At 40.6% G+C, this 27,140-nt stretch overlaps 3 protein-coding genes and 1 long non-coding RNA gene across 7 annotated transcripts; 2 read left to right on the top strand and 2 right to left on the bottom strand.

Annotated features, from left to right (window-relative positions):
- Nucleotides 1-1,891: 1,891 nt before the first annotated feature.
- Nucleotides 1,892-9,937, bottom strand: LOC116395438 (hepatocyte cell adhesion molecule-like). 3 transcript variants are annotated; one of them, XM_031869336.1, is made up of 7 exons: nt 9,087-9,937; nt 7,376-7,666; nt 6,249-6,512; nt 5,660-5,758; nt 5,091-5,270; nt 4,394-4,666; nt 1,892-4,025 (listed from the first exon to the last, which is right to left on the bottom strand). In XM_031869336.1, the coding sequence occupies exons 1-7, from the start codon at nt 9,136-9,138 to the stop codon at nt 3,328-3,330; spliced, it is 1,857 nt and encodes a 618-aa protein (XP_031725196.1). In that variant the 5' UTR covers nt 9,139-9,937; the 3' UTR covers nt 1,892-3,327. The 3 variants fall into 3 exon arrangements, with proteins under 3 accessions (XP_031725196.1, XP_031725198.1, XP_031725197.1); XM_031869338.1 differs by lacking the exon at nt 4,394-4,666 and having other exon boundaries at nt 5,172-5,270; nt 9,087-9,578; XM_031869337.1 differs by lacking the exon at nt 4,394-4,666 and having other exon boundaries at nt 9,087-9,563.
- LOC116395440 (uncharacterized) lies at nt 9,751-12,217 on the top strand. Its single transcript, XR_004213512.1, has 3 exons — nt 9,751-9,851; nt 10,864-10,927; nt 12,124-12,217. It is a non-coding gene; the product is annotated as an uncharacterized LOC116395440 (long non-coding RNA).
- Nucleotides 10,144-18,250, bottom strand: klhl6 (kelch-like family member 6). Its single transcript, XM_031869339.1, has 7 exons — nt 15,943-18,250; nt 15,692-15,857; nt 13,916-14,365; nt 13,436-13,673; nt 12,704-12,906; nt 11,510-11,723; nt 10,144-10,960 (listed from the first exon to the last, which is right to left on the bottom strand). The coding sequence occupies exons 1-7, from the start codon at nt 16,197-16,199 to the stop codon at nt 10,662-10,664; spliced, it is 1,827 nt and encodes a 608-aa protein (XP_031725199.1). The 5' UTR covers nt 16,200-18,250; the 3' UTR covers nt 10,144-10,661.
- LOC116395437 (immunoglobulin superfamily member 3-like) lies at nt 18,211-25,660 on the top strand. 2 transcript variants are annotated; one of them, XM_031869334.1, is made up of 10 exons: nt 18,211-18,468; nt 19,338-19,712; nt 19,845-20,261; nt 20,433-20,837; nt 21,034-21,399; nt 21,939-22,310; nt 22,400-22,792; nt 23,328-23,738; nt 24,159-24,551; nt 24,668-25,660. In XM_031869334.1, the coding sequence occupies exons 1-10, from the start codon at nt 18,336-18,338 to the stop codon at nt 24,871-24,873; spliced, it is 3,471 nt and encodes a 1,156-aa protein (XP_031725194.1). In that variant the 5' UTR covers nt 18,211-18,335; the 3' UTR covers nt 24,874-25,660. The 2 variants fall into 2 exon arrangements, with proteins under 2 accessions (XP_031725194.1, XP_031725195.1); XM_031869335.1 differs by having other exon boundaries at nt 18,835-19,712.
- The last annotated feature ends 1,480 nt before the right edge of the window (nt 25,661-27,140 follow it).

Raw genomic sequence — 27,140 nt, 5'->3', positions numbered from 1 at the left:
CCAGATATGAACATGGCAGCAGTGGTGTGTTTGATAGACCCCAAACAGTAGATAACATCCTCCAATTAAGTTCCTTATTACTGGAGTAACAACAAAATGAAGGAGGTATAAATCCCCCCCCAGGCCTCTGTTAATAAGACCACGAAGGAGCTGAGGTGTATTTCTAGTTATTTGAATTATTTCTCACTACTGAGATCATTTTTGGTTCTGAGAGGCCAGTCAAACAACGTTGAATCTTTTACCCTACACCTATTTTATCCGTCCCATTTGCAGCATTTATGGGTATATAAGTATTAATAAGTGTTTCCACTGTGTTGGTTGCTGCCATGGGTATAATAATCTTTCTGCCTTAGGCACACTTGAGCATAGAGGTTGAGTTTGAACCGAATATACAGTCATAAACATCATCGCCCACGAGGGAAACTTTGTTTAAAGTAATAAAATAATAACAATGACAAACAATGCTCTACTATCACTTCTCATAAAAGCAGGGTCCAAAGACAAATCGGGCCTTAATAGAGGTATTTTATAGAGATAGGAAAGAAATATTATTTCATTATGATGTCTCAACCACATTTAACAATTTATCCACATAATTATGCTGGGTGTCCAGGTTGCAGCGTCGTAAGTAAAGTATGGCCCGAGAAAGAGCCAAGACCTTTTATAGAGCTGATATTAATTGATTTGTCCTGACCTGCCAAGGTCTGTCCTAACTCTGCATAAAAATACAGTAAATGAGAAGCTATGGGGCTAGTCTCTAAAGCCAGAGGATATTGTTCGATTTCACATCAGCCCTGCAGGAGGCAATTTAAACAACCCAGCTTGCTAATCAACCTGCTATAAAAGAAAAAAACAAAAAAAAAGGCAGTCCTGGACGTTGGCCCATTCTGAAGTGAAACAAATACTCTTACTTTAAGATACTCTACTTTAAGATTCCCCGGCCAGTTAGGCTGGCATGCCATTTTCTTCAAAATCCAGGAAAAACAAAACAAAAAAAGCCTGTTTGGTGTCACAACCATCCCAGAAAGAAATATGCTTATGTAAAAATAAGTTGGCGATGGTGAAATAGTTGCTCCACTGGAAGACTCTGAGCCGGGATGGGAGCCTCCCTGCTGCCATCAACATATCACAAACGTCTCAGTGGAACCACATTGTGACCCGCGTCTGAGGAGGCAGGGCCTCGATTCCCCACCAATAACTCAATACTCTTAACATCCCCTCGGTATTCGTTGTGACCACAGAAATAGGATAGTGTTCATTCCCTGCTTGTGCCCTGAACCCGCAGGTCAGGTGGTAGCAGATCACAGACGTCTATGTGACTCAGAGGTTAAACTAATCATGCATGACTTTCTCACATGGCCCAACCAGTGCCTGAAGAAATCTACACCAGCTTGTCATCCAGCAGTGCATGGGTGAACCTGCTTTTCAAGCATTTTACATCATAGCCGGTTTGACTGATGGGTTACTGTGGCAGCTTTTCACTAAATTCACCTCTAATTATGCAGAACTACAACAAAGTCCCACACAACGCGTTTATTCAGCTCCTCATCAACACCCAGCCCTCCCTGAACTCGCTTTAGACTTTAGAGAAATCGTCTGCAATCAAATTCTGTCACACCACATTTAACCATCACATTTTTTCAACTGTGTGTTTGTTAAGCTGGCCTCTGTCGCTGAGATTGCCCTTCAACTCTGTGTTAAGAGGGTTATATAAAAAATGTAATTCTAATTTTTAATCAGTTCATGACTAGGAGTAAGAGCAAATAAACACTGCCCCCTACTGATACAAACACATCCTTACATTTACTTACAAATGTGCTGCTGATGCACTGTCAGTATTTTTGTGTGTATTGGTTATAGATTTGCCGTGCTAAGCTGTCAAACACATCAGTTTGCTGTATTTTCTTTTTTTATTTCATCATTTCAGCAATCATTGCACAATCTTTCTTTTAAAATGGAGAAATCCGAGCTTTCATCGTCGAACAAAAAGACAAGAAACTGGAAATAAACTGCTAGCATTGCCTTTATGAATTCGTGCAAATGAGACATTTTCCAAAAGCATCCATCAATCAGCAAACAATGCAGCAAGAAAAAGTTAAAGAAAATACAAAAACAATCTAGTGTCATGCACGGAAATCACACATCATTAATGAATAATCAACAATCACAAATATACCCTGAGCTCAGACATTTTTCAAATATTATCCCAACAATGAATGAGCATAAACAAGCTGGTCTCAATAAAAAATGAAAATACACAGAACAACAAATATTTCAGGATGATCCATCATTTAAATCTCAGATTTAAAAGTGGGCTCTTTCTACATTGTCATATGCGTACAGCATCACATATATTCACCAGATGATTTTATTTTCCCACAACACCTTCAATAAAGCATTTTGTTTCTTAAAAAAAGGAAAAGATCTGCGGTTAAAACCACGTCACAGTCACTGGATTATAATAATTCTATTTTGGGGAGTTTTTCCCGGACAGAGGATGTCGTATGCTGTACAGATTGTGATTGGTAATTTTGGGCTATACAAAAACATTGAATTGAAATATTAATACAAAAAGTCTTCCGAATGATAAAGTCACAATACGAAGAGTTAGTGCTCTTAAACTGACTAGAGTTAAACATATACAATCATGTTTGTAATAGCTTAATTCATTAAAAAAAAACATATGTGCAGCATCATTAGTCGATAATTCATAGTAAAAAGACCAACAATAAAGCTGTTATTAAAACACATAACATTAATAATAATAAAAAAAGCTAAGAAGTTAAAAGTAAGAGAACCGGGGAAAACTCAAGAGAAAGGCAGACACTATCCTATTTCTGTGCGAGTTTATCTTGTGGTTCTCTTCACTTCCTACAAACGTCAGTGTCATTTCCGTCGAGTCATTTCAGTTGCCCACCAGACTGACTGTTGCACTGTGTGTGAGATGTTATCTCTGTTGTTTTCAGTAATCTAGTTTGAATTCTCGTATTACTGGTTTCACCGTTTGTGTTGTATTAAAAAAAGAAACCGGCAACAGAGATAACTGAACCAACCATCTGCTTTCAATCTCCAAACTGTCCTTTTTCACTATTGTCTGCTTCTTCCCTCAGTGGCTCTTACTGCATGTCCACCACTCCATATAAAATCCCACAGTTTATATTTCTCTGCATTTGGACTGTGTTGAAATCCCCCCACACTCTCTTAACTCTGCATTTACGTCTTTTTATTGATCTTAATCTCTTTGCCTGCCGTGCGGTATTTACAGTATCCCCTTCACTATCTGCTTCCTTCTTAAATCTTAACTTGTTTGCCAAGTTGCACGAAGGCCTACGCAACAACTTCATCTTTCTTCTGTCCTGCATTATCCCCACCAAAGCTCTCATTGCCTTGCTCGCCTTTATCCGACTGCCCCGCCGTCTCGTCTGAGTCGGTGCCGGTCTTGTGCTCTTCTTCTTCTTCTTCTTCCTCTGGGTGAGCGTATGCAGTTGCTGGGGACTCTTGACAGGTGTCGGTGCTCCTGTTGTCTGGTTTTGTTGGTGTGGGGCTCCGAGGCTGCTGGGAGGTGGTTGAATACAGATCCTGTTCCCTATCTGGTTCTTCATGGTCACCTGCACTCTCTGTTTTACTTTCCTCTTCATCTTCAGAAACCGGTTTGACTGTTTCTTGCTGGTTGTCTTCGCTTGTGTTTTTTTCTTCTTGTGATAAGTTTAAACTTTGCTCATGTAATATCGTTTTCGATCCTCTCTGTTCAGGAACGGTGGACAACAGTTTGTCCTCGCTAGAGTCGTCCGATTCATTTCTTTCCTCTTCGTCTGATGAGTCAGATTCTCTGACATTTTTCTCGGCAGATTCTCCAGTGACGTGATCTGAGTTGTCGACCTCCTCGTGTTCACCAGCCGTGTCTTTAGGTGCCATATTTGGAGAGCTTTCGGTCAAAGGGGAATGTGGCCGAGCAGCAGGAGAAGTTTCAGCGCCGGCAGGAGCAGAGTGACCTTCCTCATCCTCATCTGCCTCCTTCTCCGGCTCTGAAACAGACGGTAAAACAAGTTTAAAAAAGTGCACCTGACTGCTAAGAATTGGAAAAAGGATTAATTTGTTCAGTCTTCTGGTAAGATTAATCAATCAATGAATTAAACTGCTGCAGCATCCTCTTGTGTCAGCTATGACAAAGTATGTTGAACCTAACTTGGGTGTTTCATCCAGACTTGCGTACATACTCACACTACTGTGCTGTACTGTAGAACAATGGTTTTGTACCGGCCCATTAGTTGTGCTTGGTAAAGTCTTTGGGCATATATAATTAATGCCGTTAACTGTAAAATATTTTGCTTTTAATTCTTTTTTTCTTCATTTGAGTGTTTATTGCTGTGACTATTCTGAATCCAGCTCATACTGTATATTGTAGTTTCCAAACTTGGATGTTCAGGAGAGACGGGGGATTTTGGACTAGACTGCCTGTCCTGACTGAAGTCGTCCACAACAACAGCAGGCTCTGGCTCATTGTCCTTCTCAGAGTCTGAGGGGTCGCTCTGTGGCTCTTTTTCCTCTGAAGGCTCTCTGTGCTGCTCTGCATCCGCATCACCTTTGTCGTCACAAGCCAGATTATTCAGATCCAGAGGGGAGGGAAACTGACTAGGCGGCATAAGCGCAATTTTCTTAGTCTTGGCTGTGTCATTTTGTAAACAGAAAAAACAGAAAAGGGGAAATTGAAGTAAAAGAATACTTTAAGAGATTCAACCACACAGAAGCAGTCAAAGCAAACCAGTAAAGAGCAATGTGTGACGTTAATAACGAGTAGCACTGAAACAACACATTGATTAATGAATTAGCTGATCAACAAAAAACTAGATAAAAGAACAACATGCTAAATATTAAGATTTAATATTATTATTACTTCATTATTTCAATACAAATGTTGTTTTTTTCCACTTCCTGTCAAGGCCTCTGTCTTTCAGTTATTTGGCTGAAGCATAAGATAAACATTTTGTTTTGTAAATGATAGAGAATATGACACAATGCTATTTCACCGTTATCTGAAAGAGGTTTTTCTACTGTTATAGCATATAAACACATTTCTTAGCAGCCTTTACCTTTTACAGTTTCATATTCTGAATCTCTTTGGTTTTCTCTTTGGTTGCTAGCAGGTTCATCAGGCCTCATATTCCCATTACCTTGGACCAAATGGCCAAGTCGCACAGTAGAGGGAAGAGTGGATGCTCTGTGTACGAGAGCCCTTCTTTCATCAGCCTGAGCTTGCTCCGTATCCGACCCTGAAACAGATTGAAATACAAAATGTAATGTAACTCAGATCAAAGAGCTCTTAGACGATATGGCCTTTAAGCTGACCAACGTTTTCACATGAGAGCCATGGACTGTGGAGATTAGAGTCAATAAAACAGCTGCTTGTCTTAAATATACTGCAGCTAAATAGCCTTCTGTAGATATGGTTGGAACTTTTGATCTCTAGATCATAAAGAAACCTTGCCCCATATAAAACCTATTAATATACCTTTTTATTACATTTAGTCAACTGTTACACATAGCTCTGAATACATGGACATCAGTGAGCATATACTGTATTATCAACTAGTACTCCTAGGTTGCTGGATTATAAAATAAAAATGATTTTGGGATCATTTCTCTGGTTTACAGTCTTTACCTTTATTGCGTAGTTTGCAGTACAGTATGGCCAGACCCACCAGGAGTAACACTGCACCGGTGACTAGGAGGGCAATCAGTAATGCAGCTGAACTTTCTTCTGCACAGAAACACAAAAGTCAAACTTACCGTAGCTTTTTATTACATTACATTCAGTACTAAAACATTCAAGTAGTACCGTAGAACTGGACGTATTAGTCTAGATCTTCAACATGAACTCTGCCTTCTCTCTTGATACTACAACAAAAGGATGTTCATTTTGTAAATCACTTTGAAGAGATCTATTGATACATTTCTTCCCTCATTACTATTATTATTATTGATAACATGAAGGGAACACACTGTGCACTAATCATTGTTCCCGTTTCATCTTCTTTTCCTGTCACCGCTGGTACGATACAAAGCTCAGCTGAGTTTGAAAGATCAAAGTCTCCGTTTCAATTTCATTGTCTTTGTCAATGCAGCTTAGCAGGTATTGTTTCTTCATGAAAGCCATCACGAATGGTGGGCTACTGATAACAATATCCATATGTTAATTTGTTTCTAAAAGCATATTTGAAAGTACAACTGATGCCGAAGCGATATCTTACCCGGGTAGCAATCCTTTGCAGTGAATGTAGCCGTTTCTTTACTCAGGCGGTTGCTCACAGTACAACTGTACACTTCATCATCATGCTTATCCCCCAGAGATATTTGTAACTGTGAGCCAGGCTGCACGTTTCCGTGTTCTCTCCACTCGAACTTCATTAAGGGTTGAGGTTGGCTGAGGTTTGCAGAGCACAGCAGCTTTCCAGCTGTGTTAGAGCGGCCCTCATCCTTCATCTCACAGGTGATGGTGGGCTTGGCGACTTTCTCTTAATGAATACATCAATAAACAAAGAAATGAATACATACCTAATTGAATCATGATTTGTTATATTTATATAATAACACAATTTTAAACATGTAAAGGGTATAAAGGACATACGGTGCTTATCGGGGAAAAAATAAAGAATTAGCATCACAACAGAGGATAACGTAAAAATAAAACTTTTCTGTTCCTCTGGTTCTATGTTTAAATGTATAAATGAGTGTAGGCAACTAGAACGTTTAAGGGTTAGGAAAACATCATGGTCATGATGGGTTTAAAACTAGTTGTTACAGTTTGGTTAGTTAGGGCAAGAATAAAACACTTTTAGGGAAAGAAGTGCTGTCAAGACTACACTGACTGTTGGTACAAGACATGGTGTGTATCTATGAGGCGTTTGTTGTACTGGACTGCTGGGAAATAAAGTTGTGGTTCTCTTGTCAGCTGCAGTAGGTTTTCCTTTCATATTTCTCTGTAGTTTGCTGCATTTATTTTCCCTTCGCCTTCACAACCCTTCCGAGGCCACCACTGTTTGTCGCTACTGCTGTGGTGTTTGGCATTTAACTTTAGAAAGCTCGGGTTTCTGCTTCCTCTTTGCCGTTCGACTATAATGTTGCAATTGGAAAAGTAAGCGAGCGATAGTTGTTGTGTGCACAGCGCCTCCCATTGCAGACATGGCACCATAAAGAGCTTTCTGTTGATCAGAACGTGAAAAGATCCAATATTTCTCACAAGCAAGAGCAACAGGATTTTCTTTTTTTGCAGGTTGTTTGGTTGTATTTAATATAGCGACACGTCAACTTCTAGTTATATATGCAGGTACCTTTGTTGATCGATTAACTGCAAATGACATATTTTTGTTAAACGTACCTATGACCTCCAATGTATAGAATGAACGATGCAACCTTTTGTTGATTTCTGCATCCAATTCATACTCGCCGCTGTCTTCAAATCTGAGGTCATGAATATTTATATCTGCAGTTTGCCAGTCCAGCGTGATCCTGTTTTGATATGGGCTGTACACCAACTCCTCTCTGCCATCAAACTCGACCACTTTGTTGCCATTAGTTTTCCACAGAATTCCATCAGGTTGTCCAGGGATGCGTGGCTTCAAGGAGACCTTCCCCCCCTTGAGCCCGTAATTTGGGGACTGTCCAGCAACTAGACACAGAGAACAGAGACTTATAGAAACATGCAGCACAATGTGCGAAAGTACATTTGTAACATTGAAGGTTATGATGACAACGCAACACCTCGGCACACCGAGTTGCCAATTTAGTATGTGTACCTCTGTACAATCGAATATAATCCAATGCAAATAAATCAGCAATAAATCCTATTTGTATTAATCCAAAATGTTCAGTATTCAACACTGTGTTGGATAGGCGTCGATTTAAATCTGGTCATTTAAAATAATGGAGGCAGGCAACTCAAGGTCTACTTACTATCTTTTTGTCAAGATTTCAACTGCATTTCACAGGTTTCAACTTAGGATGTCATGGAGACAGCTGTCGTCACGTGACCCACATATGCAAATTCTCGCTCCTCTTTTTGTCAATCAATTGATTGTGGTTGTTTTTAACCAACGCTGCAAAAAATATTCCCTTGTTCCAGCTTCTCAATTGTGAGACTTTCTTGCTTTTCTTTGTGATAGTAAACTGAATATTTTCAGGTTTTAGAGTGTAAATGTCATCACACACTTATTGCTGAATTGAGACGGGCATTTTTCCTGTTTTTCTGACATGTTATAGACTTTAAATCGGCACTTGAAACAGAAAACATCAGCGGTCAGTGAAAACCAGACCAGAAACCAGCCACAGCATCAACGAGGGAGTCTGAATCAAAGACGAGGAGTATAAGAGGGCGGCTGGAGGAAGATCAGGGACAGAGTGACGGATTACAATCTACCCCCATCTAACACCGCCTCACAATATAACTTAAATAACGTGATGGAATCTGAGCCATCTCCATGTCAGCTGAGCAAACTCCATCCTCTAATGAAGACCATGAAATGCAGTTGAAATCTCCGGAAAAAAGTTAAATCAGACTCATAAATCAAGATTATTTTGTCAGACCTTTATTAAGATAATTCAGTCCGACATAAGAGTACACAAACTACAGCCTCAAAAAGTACCACATAACACCAACCAACGTAGTCTCACCAGAAAGGATCATTTCGCAACAACATAGTGGGATAATTGCAGGTGTTACTAGAATATACAGGTGTAACTACAGGTGTAAAGTCAAACATAAAGATACAAAGTTAAAACAAGTTTTTTTTTTTAAAGGGATTATGTGTATTTCATGGTACTCCCTTAGTATTTAGAAGTATTGCTTTATTCCAACAATAAATTAGACTATACATGAAACAGTGGATTGTTTTAGGTCATTAGGTCAATCCATGGCATACCACAGACGCATATTTATTACCTGCAGTGAGATATTAAACTATTGAAGGCCTACTCAACTTTCAGCCTGCGAGGAGACTGCGACACTGAGATATGACTGCACCTATATGCGCTGTACTTTTCATGTCGACACTAAAGTTTAAATCTTATTTACAACCCACACGCAAACTCACCTAGGCACGAGACAATGAAATGGACACACAGCAGGAAATACCGAGCAGCCATTTCAGAAAAGGACCAACAAATCACTTCTTCAAGCCGCCGTTTTACATTTACTTTCACTTTCGTCACACAGGTGCTACAGTGGTACAGGTGAAACGGGCGAAACAGTTGAACTCTCTTCCGATAAGTCGCAAAGCGCACATATTGTTGTTTCTCCTGGAACAAGTCGGGACAGGCTTGAGGTAAAATATTTCGGGAGTATTCCGAGGGGCGTGTATGTGGACTGCAGGGTGGTGTCAATCAACTAGAGTAGAAGAAACACCAGCGAGATGCACAGCTGAGTTCCCTTCACAATAAGTTTGAAATCTGACCCTGGAAAAGGCCACACCTCAATAGTACATAGTAATCACCTTGGAAGTGTGTGAATGAATACACTTCCACTTTCCACATCATCCTTTCTATGCCAGTCTGCACTGAAAGGCACTTCGGTTTGGTGATCAATAAAGGGCTATCCGTTTTAACTCAACACATTCTCATACAAGCTTTGTTTGATTTCATGATTTTAACGACTTTTGTTACTGGACATGCCGACTTGCTGTCAGTGTGTTTTATTTTGAAAATATCCCGGAAGCTTGTGATAGTTTTTTCTTTTCTACTGGCGTTCGAGTAGAAATAAATCAGGAGTTTAAGGAACAGTCCTACCTGGAGATAAGCAGGCTGCAAAGTTTTCGTCTCTAGTCTATAAAACTATTTTCAGTGATTTGTTTGACACAAAGGTTTGTAATGTTTGTAAACGTGCAGATAGGACAAATACTAATTGCCTTGAATTAAGATATCTCTTGATGTATTTGATAATTAGTATTTGTTTGAATACAGCAAAACTAGTTGTATTGATCACTGGATGACGGTGTTCACAGGAAGTAATCCACAAACAGTAAAGCAAAGACCTGTTTTACCCATCTCGTGGGGACAAAAATCAGATTACTCATATAACAAATGGGGACAATTGCCTGTCCCCATAATGTAAATTATTACAATTTAGGGTGAAGATTGGTTTTAAGGTGTATGGTAAGGTTGGGGTAAGGTTAGGATTAGGTTAAGGTAAAGGAGGGTTATGTGTTAGGCTGGTAGCGGTTATGGTTAGAATAGTAAGTCTTCAAGAAATGAATGCAAGTCAATGTAATGTCCCCAGAAGTCATGAAAAAACGCCCATATGTGTGCGTGTGTGTGTGTGTGTGTGTGTGTAAAAAATACAAATACAAAAACACCAGGTGCAAGGGTTTTGGTTTTGGTTTGCACAACTCGTGCTAATATGCATTTTCTTAAATTATTATTATTTGCATAGAATAATTTCATCAAAAATATTGCTCAGCATGTTTTTGCAATCTTTATGTTAACTGAAAGCCATGAAACAATGCATTTCGTGGTATATCAATTATTTACATTATTTTTTTTTAGTCATACAACATAGTGAATGACTGGTAGTATTCCAAAGTGGCATTAATTGACAAAAAAGATTACATAGCAACACCTGCAAAAATCATCTCATCATTCATCACTCTCCTTGCGCTGCTCACAGGAGTCTGTCATTGGCCCTCTGAAGCAGATGTTATTCTGTGTATGTGTGTGTAGGACTTCATGAGTGTCACACTGCCGTGGTGCGACACTCCCATAGGTAGAACACACTCCTCTGTCAACGCCCCTCGGGTAGAGTCCCAGCACATGACTGTGGAGATAACTTGGTTCTTGTTATCCCGTCCCCCAGTGATGAAGATTTTGTTGTTACAGGCAGCGATGGCGCAGCTCGCCCTCTCGCCTAGACGGGTCACAAGGGTCCAGGAGTCTGACAGAGGTGAGTAGCAGTACATGGCATGCATGGCACCACCTGGGAGAAAAAAAAAACATATTTAAGTTAATAAATATAGACACACATATATACAAATATGCATATCTGTTTCTCATGCAATAAACCAGACCCAGATGATCACATTCTTGAAAAACAACAATTATTTGAGCAAGTTTTCTTGATCTTAATGCTAGCAATAGTTCTTTAAGAGTCTGTGTCTACAATTCTTTTCGCACATTGTGTTCATCTCACTTTAGAATAAAACTCTTCATATACACCCACACGTACATACTCCAAATCAAAGCCACCAACTTACAGTGATGGAATGTTATTTATGCTTTTAATTTGCATGTTTTTTTCTTTGTTATATACTGCTGAGCAATTTCATCGATAACATCATATTTTATGTGTTTTGTACAAACTGTAAAATCTTAATCTGTAAAGTAACTAGTAACTGAAGTTGTCAAAATAATACAGTGGAGTAAAAAGATATAAAGAAGCATGCAATGAAAAGACTTGTATGTAAAGTACAAATACCTCGGTGCTGGAGTAAATGTACTCAGTTACCCTCCACCACTGCCAACTTACCAACTATATAGATGCAGTCCTTGAAGGTGACTGCATTAGTGCATTTGGTTTCGATGGGAATGGGCGCCCGCAGCTCCCAGCTGTCTGTCCCAGGTTCCCAGCACTGAACCTGATCAGTTGCCAACTTTCCATTCGGCCCGCCACCAATCACATAGATCCATCTGTCAAAACTTGCAGCAGCAAAAGAGCTCACACCTACTGCAAGAGGAATCACCTGCAAGGAAAGGGCATCTCATGTGATATGGACAATGTAACAGGCATAGAAGTGAATATGTGAGTTATATTGTTTTAAAGCAGTGCGCTCTATGGACTGTCAGATGTTTAACACTTGATGTCCACAATGATAGTATCGTAATTAATGGTTATTATCGAGCTCCAAAGTGTTCCACAAAATAAATGAATATCTATAAAATAAATAATCACATGAATAAATTGTGGGAAATATAAAAATGTAAATAAATGATTAAAACTCAGCTTCGTTTTATAGGGCTCTATTTTTATTTCATAATTTAACAAAAAAATCCTAAATGCCCTTTTTTTAAAGTTAGCTTTTATTTCATAATGTTATTTGTCCAATAACACACCACTCTTTATTTTATTATGTCCCTTTTCAGACTTTTCATCCAATCACATTTCCCCTGTCTCTTCTACTCGCAAGCTCAACAACTGCTACCAGAATAATCCATTGAGCACCTGCTAGCTTGAACAACAACAACAATGTCAAGAAATGCTGAATGCTGCTAATAAAATGTGACTTTTGAAAAGGGGCATGTTGAAATGGAATGGCTATAATGAAGTACGAATTCAATCCGGTGTCTGAGGAAGATGCAGGATTCTAAAAACCTGCATGAACTGATTTCTAATTCTGCTACATGAGAGGAGCAGAACCAATCTGTAAACTTGGGAAGTTGATATTGTGAGCATGTTAGCAAACAGTTGCTTATTAACTGTTTCTGGCTGCCTGATGAATGTTAAGTCCAATATTCATTCTCCTTTAAGCTCTGTTTGGGCATTCACCATCTTCTAAGGAGAGGAATCTGACTCTTTAGCTGCCGAATGCTCTTAAGTCTGAACTGCTGAGTCAGGTGATAATAATCATTGTTATTGTACACATTTTAATTCCAGCTGCATTAATGAACATTTGGTGTAAAATCCACAAAAGCACTATTGTATACAGAGCTATCATATGTTTACCTGTGCCCAGCGATTGTGAAAGGGATCATAGGCCTCTACGCTATCGAGTCTCTGAACTCCATCAAATCCACCGATTGAGTACACCTTTCCCCCGTGTACGGCCATCTTGTGTCTCCAGCGCCCAGTTGTCAAAGACTCAATTTGGATCCACTTGTCCAGGGCCCCATTATATTTCCAGACATCATGCTGTGTCTCTTTACCTCCTGCAACAACAACAGAAGCATTACAAAACATGGTCACCTGCTGTTCAAACTTTGTTTCGCTGAATCTTTAGTGGCCATGTGAGCGCCACATTGGGCCGCACACTTTTCATTCCGATGTAAACCCCCATGAACTAGGCTGAACTTTCACAGCATACGTGTTGCTGAACAGTTAAAGTAACCACAGCTGGAGTGTCAGTTCCTGAGTTGGGAAACACCTAAACCTACTACAACTATAACTACAGTCACATCTTCCTGTTGTTTTGTTCAGTTGCTCAGCTATGGATTCACTGGTTGTAACACTATGTTTAACTAAGAGAAGCTTATGAACATTTATAACAACTTGTTTACATGCTGAAGATGCAGGAAAAATAAGTAGATCAAGAGAGGACATAAAGAAACCACAACTTGTCTGATACATAATCAGTAGACGGGGGAACAATTTCACTTTCATCTGCACAGTAGGGGATCTCCTTTACATATTACAGTAACTCAGCCTCGTTATATGAAACATGAATGGGGACTCTCTCACCAGATATATACACTTCATTGCGGAAAGTGATGACCGCAAACTCCACCCATTTCTTGTTTTGGGATTCATCCTCCATCTCTGTAACTGGCAGCCTGGCAACCTCCAGCCTGCTGCGTCTGAGGGGGTCCAAACAGGTGACAGTGGAGATGAAGCGTTCGTCTTTAGTGCAGCCTCCAATGATCAGGAACACCTCTGACAGAAAGTGCTGCACACGGGGTTTTGTTCGTTCAGAGACCACCTATAAACGAGTTATACAAGCACACAGCACATTAAACTATAACACAGTGAAATACAGCAGTGATTTTGATCACAAAATGACATTTTTTATTCACTAAACAACACTAAAAATATGTGACATATTAAAGGGTATAGTTGTTGCCACCTGAGGACAAAGTGATGTTTCCAAAATATCCAGGATTTTGTTAAATATTAATAATGTCAGATGTAACATCACATTTTTGGTCTCCCCTGCATACTGACCTCCCTGCCGGAGAGGTGATAGATGCGGGCCTCTTGCAGCAAGGGAAAAGCCTCGCTGCAGCCTCGAATCAATTCATCTGACTCCACTTTTTCCACAAAGTAAGCAGGCTCCAACAATGGCAGTCGCACATGTGAAAGCAACCTGGCCAGTGAAGGATAGCGTTCGTCCTGCCGGGCTCTGACCCAGCGCATGAGTGCTTCAAAAACACACTCCTCGCACTTCACATCCAGGTCGTCCCTCTGAAGGACAGCCTCCAGCGACTCCGCCGGCAGCTCCAGGAAGTCCTGCTGCTGGACCACCAGGGAGAACTGAGTGGTGATGTAGTCTTGAGCCCCGGTCATCAACGCCGGCAAGGCATGGCTTTCGGCAAGATTCAGGATCCCAATGCAGCTCTCGAGGTGCAGAGACTTGCTCAGAAAGCCAGCACATGCATCCACCACACGCAGGAACTATAGAGACAAGGCCAGCATAGGCAGTGGTATCAAGATGAAAACTGAGGCGGCACATTGAGGTGCACATACAGGGTTTCTCAACATTGTCCTTGATAAGCAGATAAGGTAACACGAAATGTGTCTTAGAAACCCAGAGGTTTTCTTGCCCTTACCCTTAACAATAACCAACATTACATGTTTTGTATGCTCCTCATTATTTTACTGTTTTATTTTGTATTCTAATCTTTTTAGTGTTTTTACTGTATACAGTGTTTGTTTAAGCACTTTGTAATTCCAATTAGAAAAGTGCGATATAAATAAAGTTATTATTATCTCATGCACATCTTCAAATTGTACCCTAAATATAAATCTGTAATTCTATCCTCAGTCGTAGCCCTAAACCATCCTGTGAAGGAAGTGAGTAACAAGAATGCTTGAACTTCTTTTTAATAAAAAGAAAACAACCTTGCCTCCCCAGATGTGGCACAGCTGTGTAGTTAATTTAGGCCTGTATGGAAAACTGATCCTAAGTGTAAACAACTGGGCAACTTTCACTTCCCTCTTTTACTCATATCTCATTCAGTTCGATGTTTGTTCCACTGAATAGGGGAGAAATATGTCGAGAGTGAGAAGATAAGAACAATTTGAAGATACATAATCAGTATCTTCAATCAGTTTGGATATTAAATGTAGTTCTAAACTACAGCAGGGCCACAGCGCTGATATCACTGTAATAAAACCAGTCTATCTGAATGTATATAAATATGCTTCTTGCTGCTAATTCTGTACCACAGTGTCTCCTGCCAAGCCTTTGATGAACCATGTGCCCCAACTGACTGATTCAATGGCACTGAATTAAAATGGCATCGTATTTGATAAACGGTAAACTGTTGCAGTCGCGTAGAACTTCATGACTCTAATTCCGGTAGTTTATATTTTTACTGCTGCTGAAAGAATCACATGATCATGCATGTAGTCACACTTGTGTAGAATGGGACGAAGTTCCTCATCTTATATAAAAACATTTCACACCCAACTGGGTCAAGTACAAAATGTGACAAGCTAAAAAGGAAAGTGTTTTTTTTTGCTGGTTGATTTACATTTTGAGGATGTTTATGATCTTATAAAACATGAAGTCAGAAATCAGCTTCTTTGATGATAATAACAGTCTCCTTGCTTTTACTGACACTCACTTTCTCACGCTAAAAAATGTTGCTGATAGGAGATAAGATAAGATAAGAGTTAAATATTTAGATGGAACTCTGAGAAACAGACGAAGAATGTGTAAAGTAAACTAATCCAGTATCTTCTTTCACTTTTATTGTTAGTAATTTGTGGTTTTACCTGAAATTGACTGGCAGCCTCTAGTATTCTCTGGACATTTGAGTTTGTAAGGAGGGCATGGCTGGTGTAGGTATACTCCAGGAGAGATTGCATCGTCCCACTGTCCAACCCCTTTATTTCCACATGCTTCTCATGACTCTCCTTCAGACCACTGCAAAACATGGCCCTACGCAAAAAACAAAATTAAAGATTATTCAGGAAAACCAGCAGTGCCATTACAGCGGTGTTAGACAACTTTGGATTTATTTTACCTGAAGTACTGACTGGCAGCAGCGAGTATGGCTCTGTGACAAGGGAAGTCGTGTCCGTGAACACACAGGACTACATCGGTCAGTTCTCTGTTCACTCGTAGGGTTTCCATTCCTCTCTGCAGCTCCCCGGGTAGACCTCCATCTTCCCAGCGTAGCTCACTTGAGCCTGTCAGGCTGTTTCTCTCCTCGTCTTTGCTGGAGGCCTCTGCGAGGGGCAGCAAGGGGCATTCTGTCGTCCTCTCCAGTGTGTCGCTCATCTTTTACATCAAAAACTGGCAAGAACTGCACGCAGCTACTCTAGGTGCACCTGCACTAGTAAAAAAGACGCCTGTGGTTTACGCCTACAACAGTTGTGTCGGTTTGTGATGTGGATTTGTTTTTGCCTGCACTCTTCATACTTCCTATTCCTGTTCTGTGAGAAATGTGTAGCAATGCTTGTTTCTAGACACTTCCTCTTCTGGTGCTGAGCTCATTTCCTCTAACTTACCCAATTTTCCCCATATTTCTCAGAAACACAGACACCAGGTCTCCTCCAACAGATGACACCAAATATAATTGTGTAGATAACACTCAGCATCTTATCTGCATGTGTTTAAAGTGGATTTAAGTGTAACATCTTGAATACATATCTGTTGTTGTGTGTCTGTATATTTGCTGTCAACATAAGCTATTTTTTTGTTTGATTGTCTTGGTGCCTGAGGTGCAACTGAAGTGCCCCTGAGCAAGGCCCTTCATCCCTGATACATTGGTTACCAACTTTTTTGGCTTGCACAGTTGCATATGTCTATAGGTTTTGAGCAATAGGTTCACATATCGTACCTTTTTAAAGCCTAAAGACGTAAAACTATCAAGCAAAGATTGAGTTGGGAATAAATACATAAATACATTTGTAGATGTTGTAGATGATTTTTTCTTATTGCTATATACAACAACATATAATCAATAACTAGTTTTACGATTGAAAGTATTAGTTTAAGTAGTAGCAACATATTTACCACTATATTGCTTTTTATTATTTATATCACCATGAAGTACAATTATGTTGTTGTTGTATTTTCTCTCTATGATATGCTATATCATAGTATTATTTTCTATTTCCAGGATTATTAGATATTATTATATTATAACAATGGGCCACCTGTCCAGCGAGCACCCAGCAGTCCTTGCATGGAGGCCCTGGGTTTGACTTCAAAATAAACGGTCTAAATGATTACAACCAGTCATTACGTACAGAATGCACAACAGAGTAAACACAGTTTCTAAATCCTGATCACATTGCAGTTAAAATTCAGAACATATTATACAAAGGCCAGAGTTACATTATATGCATGTGCTGTATTTCTGGATTCCTGCTGCATAAATATTTGCACAATTCTCTTACAAGTTGAAAGGCATTATAGGTCAGTGCATATTGCATGTTTTGTTTATGCCTAAATATTTTTATTTAATGTTTTTCATTTATTTATCCTTTTTTTTTGTATTTCATTCAAATAGTCCTCTATCCTTGGAGTCTCTCTGGGATCAATACAGTATTTTCTTATCTTATTTTTACATTTTATGAAAATATTTTACTCAATCAAAGCAGTAACTATAAGAAATGTGAACACAGACACAGCTGCAGCAGCAATGTAGGCTTGCATCTTCTACACTAAGGGGCACTACTGCCTCGTTGGTCTACAACACCATTCAAACACAATCGAAATGACTCCAATCTTATTTCGTCTTCAAATGTTTCCCGAAATCGTGGCCGAAATAGGTCCAGCTTGGACCCAAGCTACAACGACATTCAATCGCGAGCCCTTTATCTCCTCCACCCGTGGATGCATGATCTGATTATTATATTTGATATGGTATCATTTGACTTTTGATAATCATGTAGCCTAAATGACTAAATGAAGAATCGAATTCTGGAAAACCGGAAGTTACATATATGCTTTACTCTGACATAAAAGTTTTGCCAAACAGTGCAAAAACTTGTAAGACAAGGAGGTGCGTCGATCTCGGAGGATGCCGACAGAATGCATCACCTGCCCGCAGCAGAGAGCGTCGCATTCGTTTAACTTCACGTCCCATTGTTTCAGGTATGGCTGCTGTAAAATCCGTCTTTTTCTAAGTATGCCAAAAGCTGTATTTGTCCAACAGAAGTCTGCATATAATGATGCAGTCAAACCATAAAGGCTACATGAGCCCTAACAAGGACACTGTACATTTTTCCGACCCCTGATAACCAAAAATCATTTTAAAGGCACGTACTGTAAGTGACACCGACAATAGATTTACAAACACAATGCTACAATACTGCGCGGAGCAAGCAGGAACTATATCAGACTTCCTCTTGGTGTACCTACAGGAAGCGTTAACCACCTAAATGTCTGTGTTAAAGGCACAGACTGATGTTCGCACACGTACTAAGGGCCTATAGTCTCGGACACTGTGTTACTTCTGAGACAGGTTTCAGGATGAAGTGTTCCCTGCTATCTTGTTTGAGGGTCAATTTGATCTTTTGGCTGGGACTACTGCACTGTGGTAAGTGGCCTATAATTACTGCAGTTGGATTATAGTATTTATTTTGTTAAAACCTCACAAAAAAAACAAAATAAAGTATAATTTTACAGTAAGGAGGTATAGTGGAGTGTTTTTTTAAAAGTGGAACATAGTTATTTGTGCACCTGTCATTATGTCAATCTTAAATATACTACTAATAAATAACAAGAAATAATGATAACCACTAATACATGTATATTCTAAGCTGATACATCTAAAATAATCACTGTGTTTTTGGTCAATTCTTTTATAATTTCATAAAATTGCAAAATTTGCAAACATTTCTGTGAATGAAGTCAATTATTCATAATTGATGATTAGCTTATGTAATTCTCGCTGTCATTTTAGAAAACAATTTAACTGGTGAAGGCAAACAAATTACTGGAAAATCCAGGATGGAAAAGCAGCAATGATTCCATGATAAATATCTTGTAGGAGACCTTTTTCCGCTGTTTGCAGGTACTCGTTGGATACTTATAATGAAAAAATACTTCACACAACTGTAAAAACTTCACCTTTCTTACAATGTGCCAAGCATCATGAAGACTACAGAGCTTTGCTTCACATATACATAACATTTTGAAAATAATCTCTGCACACCTTACTGTGTGACAGAGACAGAAGGCAGGTGTAGTTTTGAAAATAATAGTCTGTCCGACGTAATCAAATAAATATTTCCGCAGCAACCAAAACCGTGTACTGGAGTTCTTCTCATAGATAGCTTTACAATGTGCGCAAAACTAAAACAAAGGTTCGATGCTGGATTGTAGCACCCTTATAAAAAATGGCTGAATCTTTAAGGTTCAGTATTCAACTGACTTCACCATCTGTTTTGAATGTGCTTCACACAGGAGAAGCCATAGTGCACACCGAAGTACAGGCCGGGCCTCTGTATCGCGTGGTGGGCTCTCCGCTCTCCATCTCCTGCAATGTGAGTGGTTTTGCCAGTGACATTACCAGAAAAGATATTGAATTCCGTGTCAAGAAGCCTGAAAAACCAAAATTTGAGATCAACATCATCAGCACAGGTGACCAAAGCTTCGGCTATGCCGTGTATACAAGGCGCGTGATGAGCAAAGATATCACTCTGACACATGTGACTCCAAACTCAGTCTTGTTTGAGATACAAAGCCTGGAGAAAGGTGATGAAGGGGAATATCACTGTTCTGTAATCAACTCAGAATATACTTATCATGGAACCTACAGCGCTGCGACAACAGTAAAAGGTAAGCAGCCACCGTTCTACTTTTGAGTTTTAAGACGTACTTTTAAATGTAACTGCATTGCTGTATCTTAAAAGATGGCAACAAATGTATGACTTTCATGTCTTTGTCTCTGTTTTGGATGTGGTGGCGTAGTGATCGACAACTCCCTCAGCGTTTCATCACCTGCCTCCACCTCACTGAGCTATAATGAGGGTGATGCTCTCACTTTAACATGCCAGGCCTCCACCAACACCGTCCAGCACACCCATCTGTCTCTTGTCTGGTATCTCCATAAGGACGGCGAGGACAACGCTCGCCCTATCATGTCTCTGAATAGAGATTTTACACTTAGCCCAGGCCCCGGGTTTGAAGCGCGTCACCAAGCTGGACTGATCAGGTTAGATAAAATGGGAGAGGCCACGTACAAGCTAAACATGACTCAGCTGGAGCTTTCAGACCAAGGCAGGATCTACTGCCAGGCTCAGGAGTGGATCCAAGATCCTGACCTCTCTTGGTACACTATCGCACAAAAGGATGCAACGGAAACTACCCTGAATGTTAAAGCCAGAGGTGAGAAACAGCTGTCATCTAACTGATTCTGTCTATCAAATAGCACGTCTTGATATGAGTCAACACATTCTGCTTTGTTCTTCTTCTGCGCAGTGGCTTCTTTGACAGGATGTGTGTGTGTGTGTCTGTGTTTGTCTCACTGTCTCGCTTATTTTTTTTTGCCGTGAGTAGAGGTGGTGCCAGACACGTCGTCTCTGGTGGTGAGAATCTCGGCACAGTCGGAAACTCTGCAGGAGGGGCAGGAGCTGTCGCTGTCCTGCAACGTAGACTCACAGAACCTGGAGGAAAGGTTCTTCTCTCTAGCCTGGCTCAGGGCTAATGTTGAGTTGGCCCGCATTGGCCCTACAGGTATTCTGTCTGTGGGGCCCGAGTACAGTGGGCGAGAGAAAGAAGGAGAGCTCAGGGCAGCCCGGATTGGGGATAGAGACTACCGTCTCATTTTGCAGCCTGTCAGAACCGAGGACCAAGGAGAGTATATCTGTAGGGCATGGCTTCAGGACAGAGCCCAGGGTGGTGCCTTTACGCAGCGAGCAGTCCAGGACTCCAGCTCCCAGCTGGTCAGCATCTCAGCCACAGGTCAGTCTGCAAATGTGCTCATACTGACTGAGACACACACAAACACAGACATTTACTCAGGCTTTACTTTTCTTACCTGCATGATTCAGGTTAATACATTTTATCCTTTGAAATGGAGGCTATTATTGATAAGATAATCTTATTTATAATAAAGTTACTTTGTTTTCCATCTGTCTGTTGCCATGTCTCATCACAGAAAGTGGGCTCTCAGTTGAAATGCAAAACACTGTGGGTGTTAACGAAGGCAACCGGCTGGAGCTCACCTGTAAAGTGCACGGGGTCAAAGATCAGCTCTCCGTCACCTGGCAACGCAAATCAACAGCGGCGGCCATGTTCACTAGTGTCATCAGTCTAACTCAGGAGGGTGTTACGGAGAAAGCGGGGAAGTTCATGAGTCGCAAAGTAAAGGCAACGCGTCCGGCGACTGACACCTTCACCCTAGAGCTTGATGAAATCACGCTTTCTGATTCAGGCGTCTACCAGTGTGCTGTGGCTGAATGGAAAATCAACAGCAAGACCAACAGCCAGTCACAGATTGCCACTGTGACAGTGGCTCCTGCAGGTAAGATATGTCTCCGTCTGTCTGTGTAGTACAAATGATTCAAGACAAACGAATGATGAAACCTGCATATTGAGACAAATGGTTTCTCTATATTTTGGTCTTTCTTGCTTTGCAATTTCCATTTGCATGCAAGAAATATCAAAAACTAATTAGAAGACATTTGCACAATCATGAGGAAAATGATGTAATCAGCACAAACTTTCTACTTTTAGCCCAATTAAGTCTAAAAGAAGAAAAAAAACTTTTGTTGCGTCATGTGTAATAGATGTTACTGACACAGATATACTGGCATCGAAATGTTTTTATGTTTTTTGATGATTATGGGTATATTAACCCTGTCTTATTTTAGAGAAGGAAACGATATTGAGATGATGTGCAAGTGTGATGAAAACAAAGAGAAGAGACAGACAGTACTTTGTAAATGTAGTTCCCTCACATTTCTTTTTTACTTTGAACACTCATGATCACATGATGATTGTATGATCACCAACTTCTGCTTTCTCACTCACCACCGCTGACTCTTAAAATTTTTCTCACAGATTCGTTTGTTAAAGTGTCTCTGATAAGTCGCAAGAGCACAGTGACTGTAGGAGAAAATGTGGAGTTGATGTGCCGGGTCAGAGGGCCACGCATACCAATAACACTCACCTGGAGCCTGCACCGTGATGCCTCAACCCTAGACAACATCCTGACATTGTACTCTGATGGTGCCATCAGCTGGTCTGGAGACCAGCACCGCTACCAGCTGACAGTAGAGAACAAAGAGAATGAAGTCGTTTACTATCTGCTTATCAATGGTGCGAGCCGTAGGGAGGCGGGAAACTACCAGTGTAGGGTGTCTGTCTTCCTGGAGAACTTTAACAAGAAGCTGCCTCCATCCAACCAGCTGGCTGTTTTGGTGCAGAAGCCAGGTACCATTGAGATTTGTAAGGCTACATGTCGTCTTTGGATGAAAGCTGCATTGTGCTATCTATTTCTCATATTTTTCTCCCTCTCCTAGTGAGCAAGCTCGTGCTGACCACCACCCCTGCCTTGACAATAAATATCAACACTGACACAGAAATTAAATGCTCAGTTACCTCAGAACCCTCTGCGTCCTCCCGCTATGCTGTCACCTGGCTGCTCCAGCAGCAGGCAGAAAATAAGACCATTATGAGCTCAGACCAGGATGCCCTGGTGACATTCGGACCCCAGGTACAGCCGAGCCACAGGCAGCGAATCAGCATGAAGCGCACCAAGGGCCCTAGTTTTGAGTTTAGTATTCGGGAAGCTCGGATCTCAGACGGCGGCTCATACATATGCGAGGTGGTGGAGTGGCTGCAAGATCCTCATGGTGACTGGTATCAGCTCTCACCGGTGTCCAAAACTACAGAGCTAACAGTTATCGAGCCTGGTAAGTTCATGTTAAATAACTCACTGAGAATGTCTCAGTGAGTAACACAAGTCATCAACAACACCATTTTATAGGCCCCTAAAAACCTTCTTTCTAAACAAGCTCCCTACATGAACACACAATGCTCTGCCAATGTTCAAACAGCTTTGCTTATTTCAAATGAGAGATTTCCATAATCATCTATTTCTCCTTTTCTTTCTCAGTGATTTTAAATGGCTGGGGCTCAGTTGGAAAAAATGTAATTTATTTCTATGTACCAATTGAGAAACATTTTAAATCAAAATGCGCCTTCAGTGTGTTTTCAGCACTGTCAATCAAATGTGTTTAATGCCTAAATCTTTTTAGAATTATTCTTGGATCAAAAACGTATGGTTTGCTGAATATGACCCTTGAACTTTTACTTTGATTTTAGCTCACTTCATCATATATAGAAGTACGTTTTTTTTTTAAGTTTTCAGGGGCTAAAATAATTTGACAAAATACTAAGTTCTTCATTGACTAAGTGTTAATTTCTCTGCCCACTCTCATTCTCCAGCCAACGACCTTAGTTTAGAGAAGAATGAGCAGCCGTCGCCAGCCAGAGAGGGAGACCAGGTGGAGCTCAAGTGTAACATCATGTCAGGTGCATCCGGTCCTTCTTTATTCTACAAAGTTGCTTGGCTCTATACTGGACTTGATTCTTCCAACACGAATAACCTGGTGGAGCTTGATCACACGGGCCTGCTGAGTTACCCAGAGAACCAGGAACTCAGAGACCTGCAGGGGCGGCTTCGTCTCTCCAGGCCCACTCAGAGCAGCTTCCCTCTGGGAATTCAGAGGGCCCATGAGGGTGATAGTGGGACCTACCGGTGCCAGGTGGAGCAATACCAGCTGGACCATGAAGGTCACTGGCAGCAAAAGGCCTCAGACACCACAGGCCCCATCACGTTGACTGTCAAGGTTGCAGGTATGATCAAGTCTTTCAGAGCACTCTGTTGGCAGCTTTCTAAAATGTTGCTGTGTGTTTGCATGGGTGTTTGTGTGGCTTGTGCTACACACCCGCACATGTACTTCTCAGCAAACTAACCGCTTCTCTAGTGGTACTGTCATATGTCTTGCTCTTGTGGTGTTGATGGTTTTATGCATGATGTTGTCTTAACGTTGTACATATGATCTACTTGCTCTTCTCTTTTTATTGTTTTGTTGTGTTTTCTGTTTCTGCTCTTTGCAAAGCTTCCTAATCTACCATTTGTCTTCTTTCCCTGCTGACTTCTTCCCTGTCTGTTTGTATACTTGTGAAATTAAATTTTAAGTCCCATTGATTGCTTTGCTTTGTGAAGATAAAGTGGAATATAATTTGTCTTTTCATCTATGTGTTTTTTCACAGAAAACAACCTGTCCATTGTGAAGGAAGAAAGGTCGTTGAACATAAGCAGATCCCAGGATTTCCCCATCCCCTGTCATATCGCCAATCAATCCAGCAGTCACTCTGAGTTCCAGGTCACATGGTTTTGGCGGAAAGAGACAGAAACTGAACAACACCCTATATTCACAGCTTACCGCAACTCCACCCTACAGGACAGGTTTGGTAAGGGTGATCAGCTAAGATTTGGCCACCCTTTGCCCGAACTATTCAGCCTTACATTCTTGAAGCCAAGCCCTGAAGATAGTGGCCTGTATTTCTGTGAGGTAGAAGAGTGGCTCCCATCTCTGTCTCATGGGTGGAGGAAGCTTGCAGTGGAAAACTCAGGATATTTGACTGTTAATGTCTATGCAGAAGGTAAGCACATCTTAATGTGATGCAGCATCTCCCAGCAAATAACAGTGCTTGAAAATCATATTAAATTATGTATATGCGGGCACCAGTAAAGCATTTCTTTGTCTTCTTCTTTGCAGGAGATGTCAAAGCCATCTCTGAGCCAGAATGCAAGTCGGATATCTGGATTTGGATTGTTATAGCTTTCGTCGTCTGCTCGCTGTTGGTCATGTTCCTAATGCTGCTGATGTTTTGCAGAAGCAAAGTCTCAGGACGAAACAAGTCAGGTCAAAATCTGTGGGTAGAGCAACACCCACTGAAAACCAAACCCAGTGAAGAGGACTGAACCTCATAGACCAGAAGAGGAGATGAGAGGAGAGGGGGAAGAAATGCACTTCTAATTTTTTATGTGGCATGTAATATATGCAATGTTTTATAATTCAAAAAGTTGCACTGTAAATATATTTGTATTAATTGTTATTCAAAGTTCAACAGTTATCAGTTAAATGAATATGTTGATAATAAAAAAATAATTGTATAAATGTTTTACTGCCCCTGCAGCTGGAAATAATTTTGCCTTTATGAATTAATGAAATTCATTAAACCTTTAAAATTAAACAGGAACTCTTCATTTCACAGCTAAAATGTATCACCAGCATAAATAGCAGCTTCTTACTGCCTGCAATGGACGGTTGAGCTAACCAGGAGATTAACTTATCGACTTCACACCTACAAAGCAACATGTTCTGACTGACAAATTCTTTCTTTATGTAGCAACATACCAGGCAGCTTGATACTTTGTCTTTAAAGGGGAGAAGTCAAAGCATAGCACAAGGGAGCAGCTAAACACAATGTGTGGTAAGATTTGAAACTTTTCTTTCCAAGTAACACAGAAATGAATCAACCAGGAAGTGCTCTGAGGTTCTACAATAACATAGGATGACTGTGTGGTCTGCAAATGTGCTGAGACGTGAGTGTGGCAAGCATTTGTGCAGACTGAGTCACCGTTTATGCAATGGAGGTATAAAATCTGCTAATGCAAACATTTAATTTGTGTGTGATTCTGGATGTTTCACCAGATGAAAAATGGAAGTAGTATGTGTATGAATGTGCTTCAAGGAGTCTGCGCTTAAAAAAATAGCTGTACGAAATGTGAAACGTTTTTAATAGTTTTGGCTGCACTCAATCACATTGAAATTAAACATTCACTATGAGATTAAATGTCTGACTTTCAAGGTTGTTTCAGGATCTTCACATCCATAACAATGTAGGAATACATGGTCGCACAATGTATGACCAAGCAGCGGATCAAAGATCCCAAATACACAGCCAGAGCATTTTGTGTTCTTGATTGGCCACGTGAATAACCTAAAATCCTCTTTCATTTCAATTTTACATATTTTAGATTGTTAAATTTAATTGAATCCCCTACAATTGCGGGGCAATAACTTAAAAATGTACAGTACGTGTAAGAATCTGAAGTAAAGATTAAAGTCAGCACTTTAACAGAAAAAAAACCTCTCACTGTCTAACACAGGCTGTTACATTTGAATACATTCTGAATCGCTGCCATAATGCAGTTGCTGCATTTTAACAGATGTTCCTACTCAACAAAATTGGATGCTGGAGAGTAATCAAATCAAGCATAAAGGAGAAGAAAGCCATGTCTCTCTCTCTCTCTCTCTCTCTCTGTCTCCCCCCCCCTCTCTCTCTCCCTTTCTCCCTGCATCAGCCCTATCAATGTTTAACACCAACATCTGTACAAGAGACAAGAATAGAATCCATTCCTTGCCTTCACTTTTGAGGAAACAGGCACAGACACCAGATTACACCTATAAAGAGAAATGCTCTTGTCTGATGAGTGTAAAGCAGCTATGTACGCCTTAAGGTAAAATTAACAGCGGTTTTCTGAAAGATGTGAGGGACTAAAAGTACGGGTACAGGCTGTAGTCGTCTCATCCCCAGAGAGATGATGCACATGTAGCGCTGTCTTTGGTCTTGAATTATACCAGCCCTTCACAGTCTGGTGGACTGGCTCCTTACAGCCTTCCTCTTAACTTTACTGTAATACCACTGGCTTGTGTTTCCATGGCAATGCCTGTCAGAGCAAAGAAAGAAACACTGAATTTGGGAGGCAAATCAATGCTTGTGTCTTTGCAGCAAAGACCAGATGTACGGGGACGAACTACAGCACACAATGGCAGCCATGCTAGAACTCCCTCATCCTGCTTTTTGCCTTAATAAAGTCTGAACATTAGCATATTAAACAGTGATTTCATTAGTTCTTGTTCTGACACTGGATGCAGTGCATGAGGCACAAAGCAGAATTCATAATCCTTCTCTTTCCAAATATCCCAAACTCATTAGAAGACCTTCCGGTTCCCACTTTGCCAGCATGTAGCTGGATGCTTTGAGCCGGTTATCTCTATTGCTGTGATCTCACTCCAGATCTGATTTGGCATCAGCTTTATGCTCTGTCCTTCATGTGCCATGAATGGACTACATTTATGAAAAAACATGTAGCCATTGTTCCATTCACAAAGGCAGCTCCTTGAACTACAGGAGCATGAACGCTATAAGTGCACACACACAGATAACCATCTCTATGAAAGG

Source organism: Anarrhichthys ocellatus, unplaced genomic scaffold (genome assembly GCF_004355925.1).
Source record: "Anarrhichthys ocellatus isolate YVR2014 unplaced genomic scaffold, GSC_Weel_1.0 scaffold47, whole genome shotgun sequence".
Taxonomy (NCBI): Eukaryota; Metazoa; Chordata; class Actinopteri; order Perciformes; family Anarhichadidae; genus Anarrhichthys; species Anarrhichthys ocellatus.
This window is presented reverse-complemented; position numbering and strand designations above follow the sequence as displayed.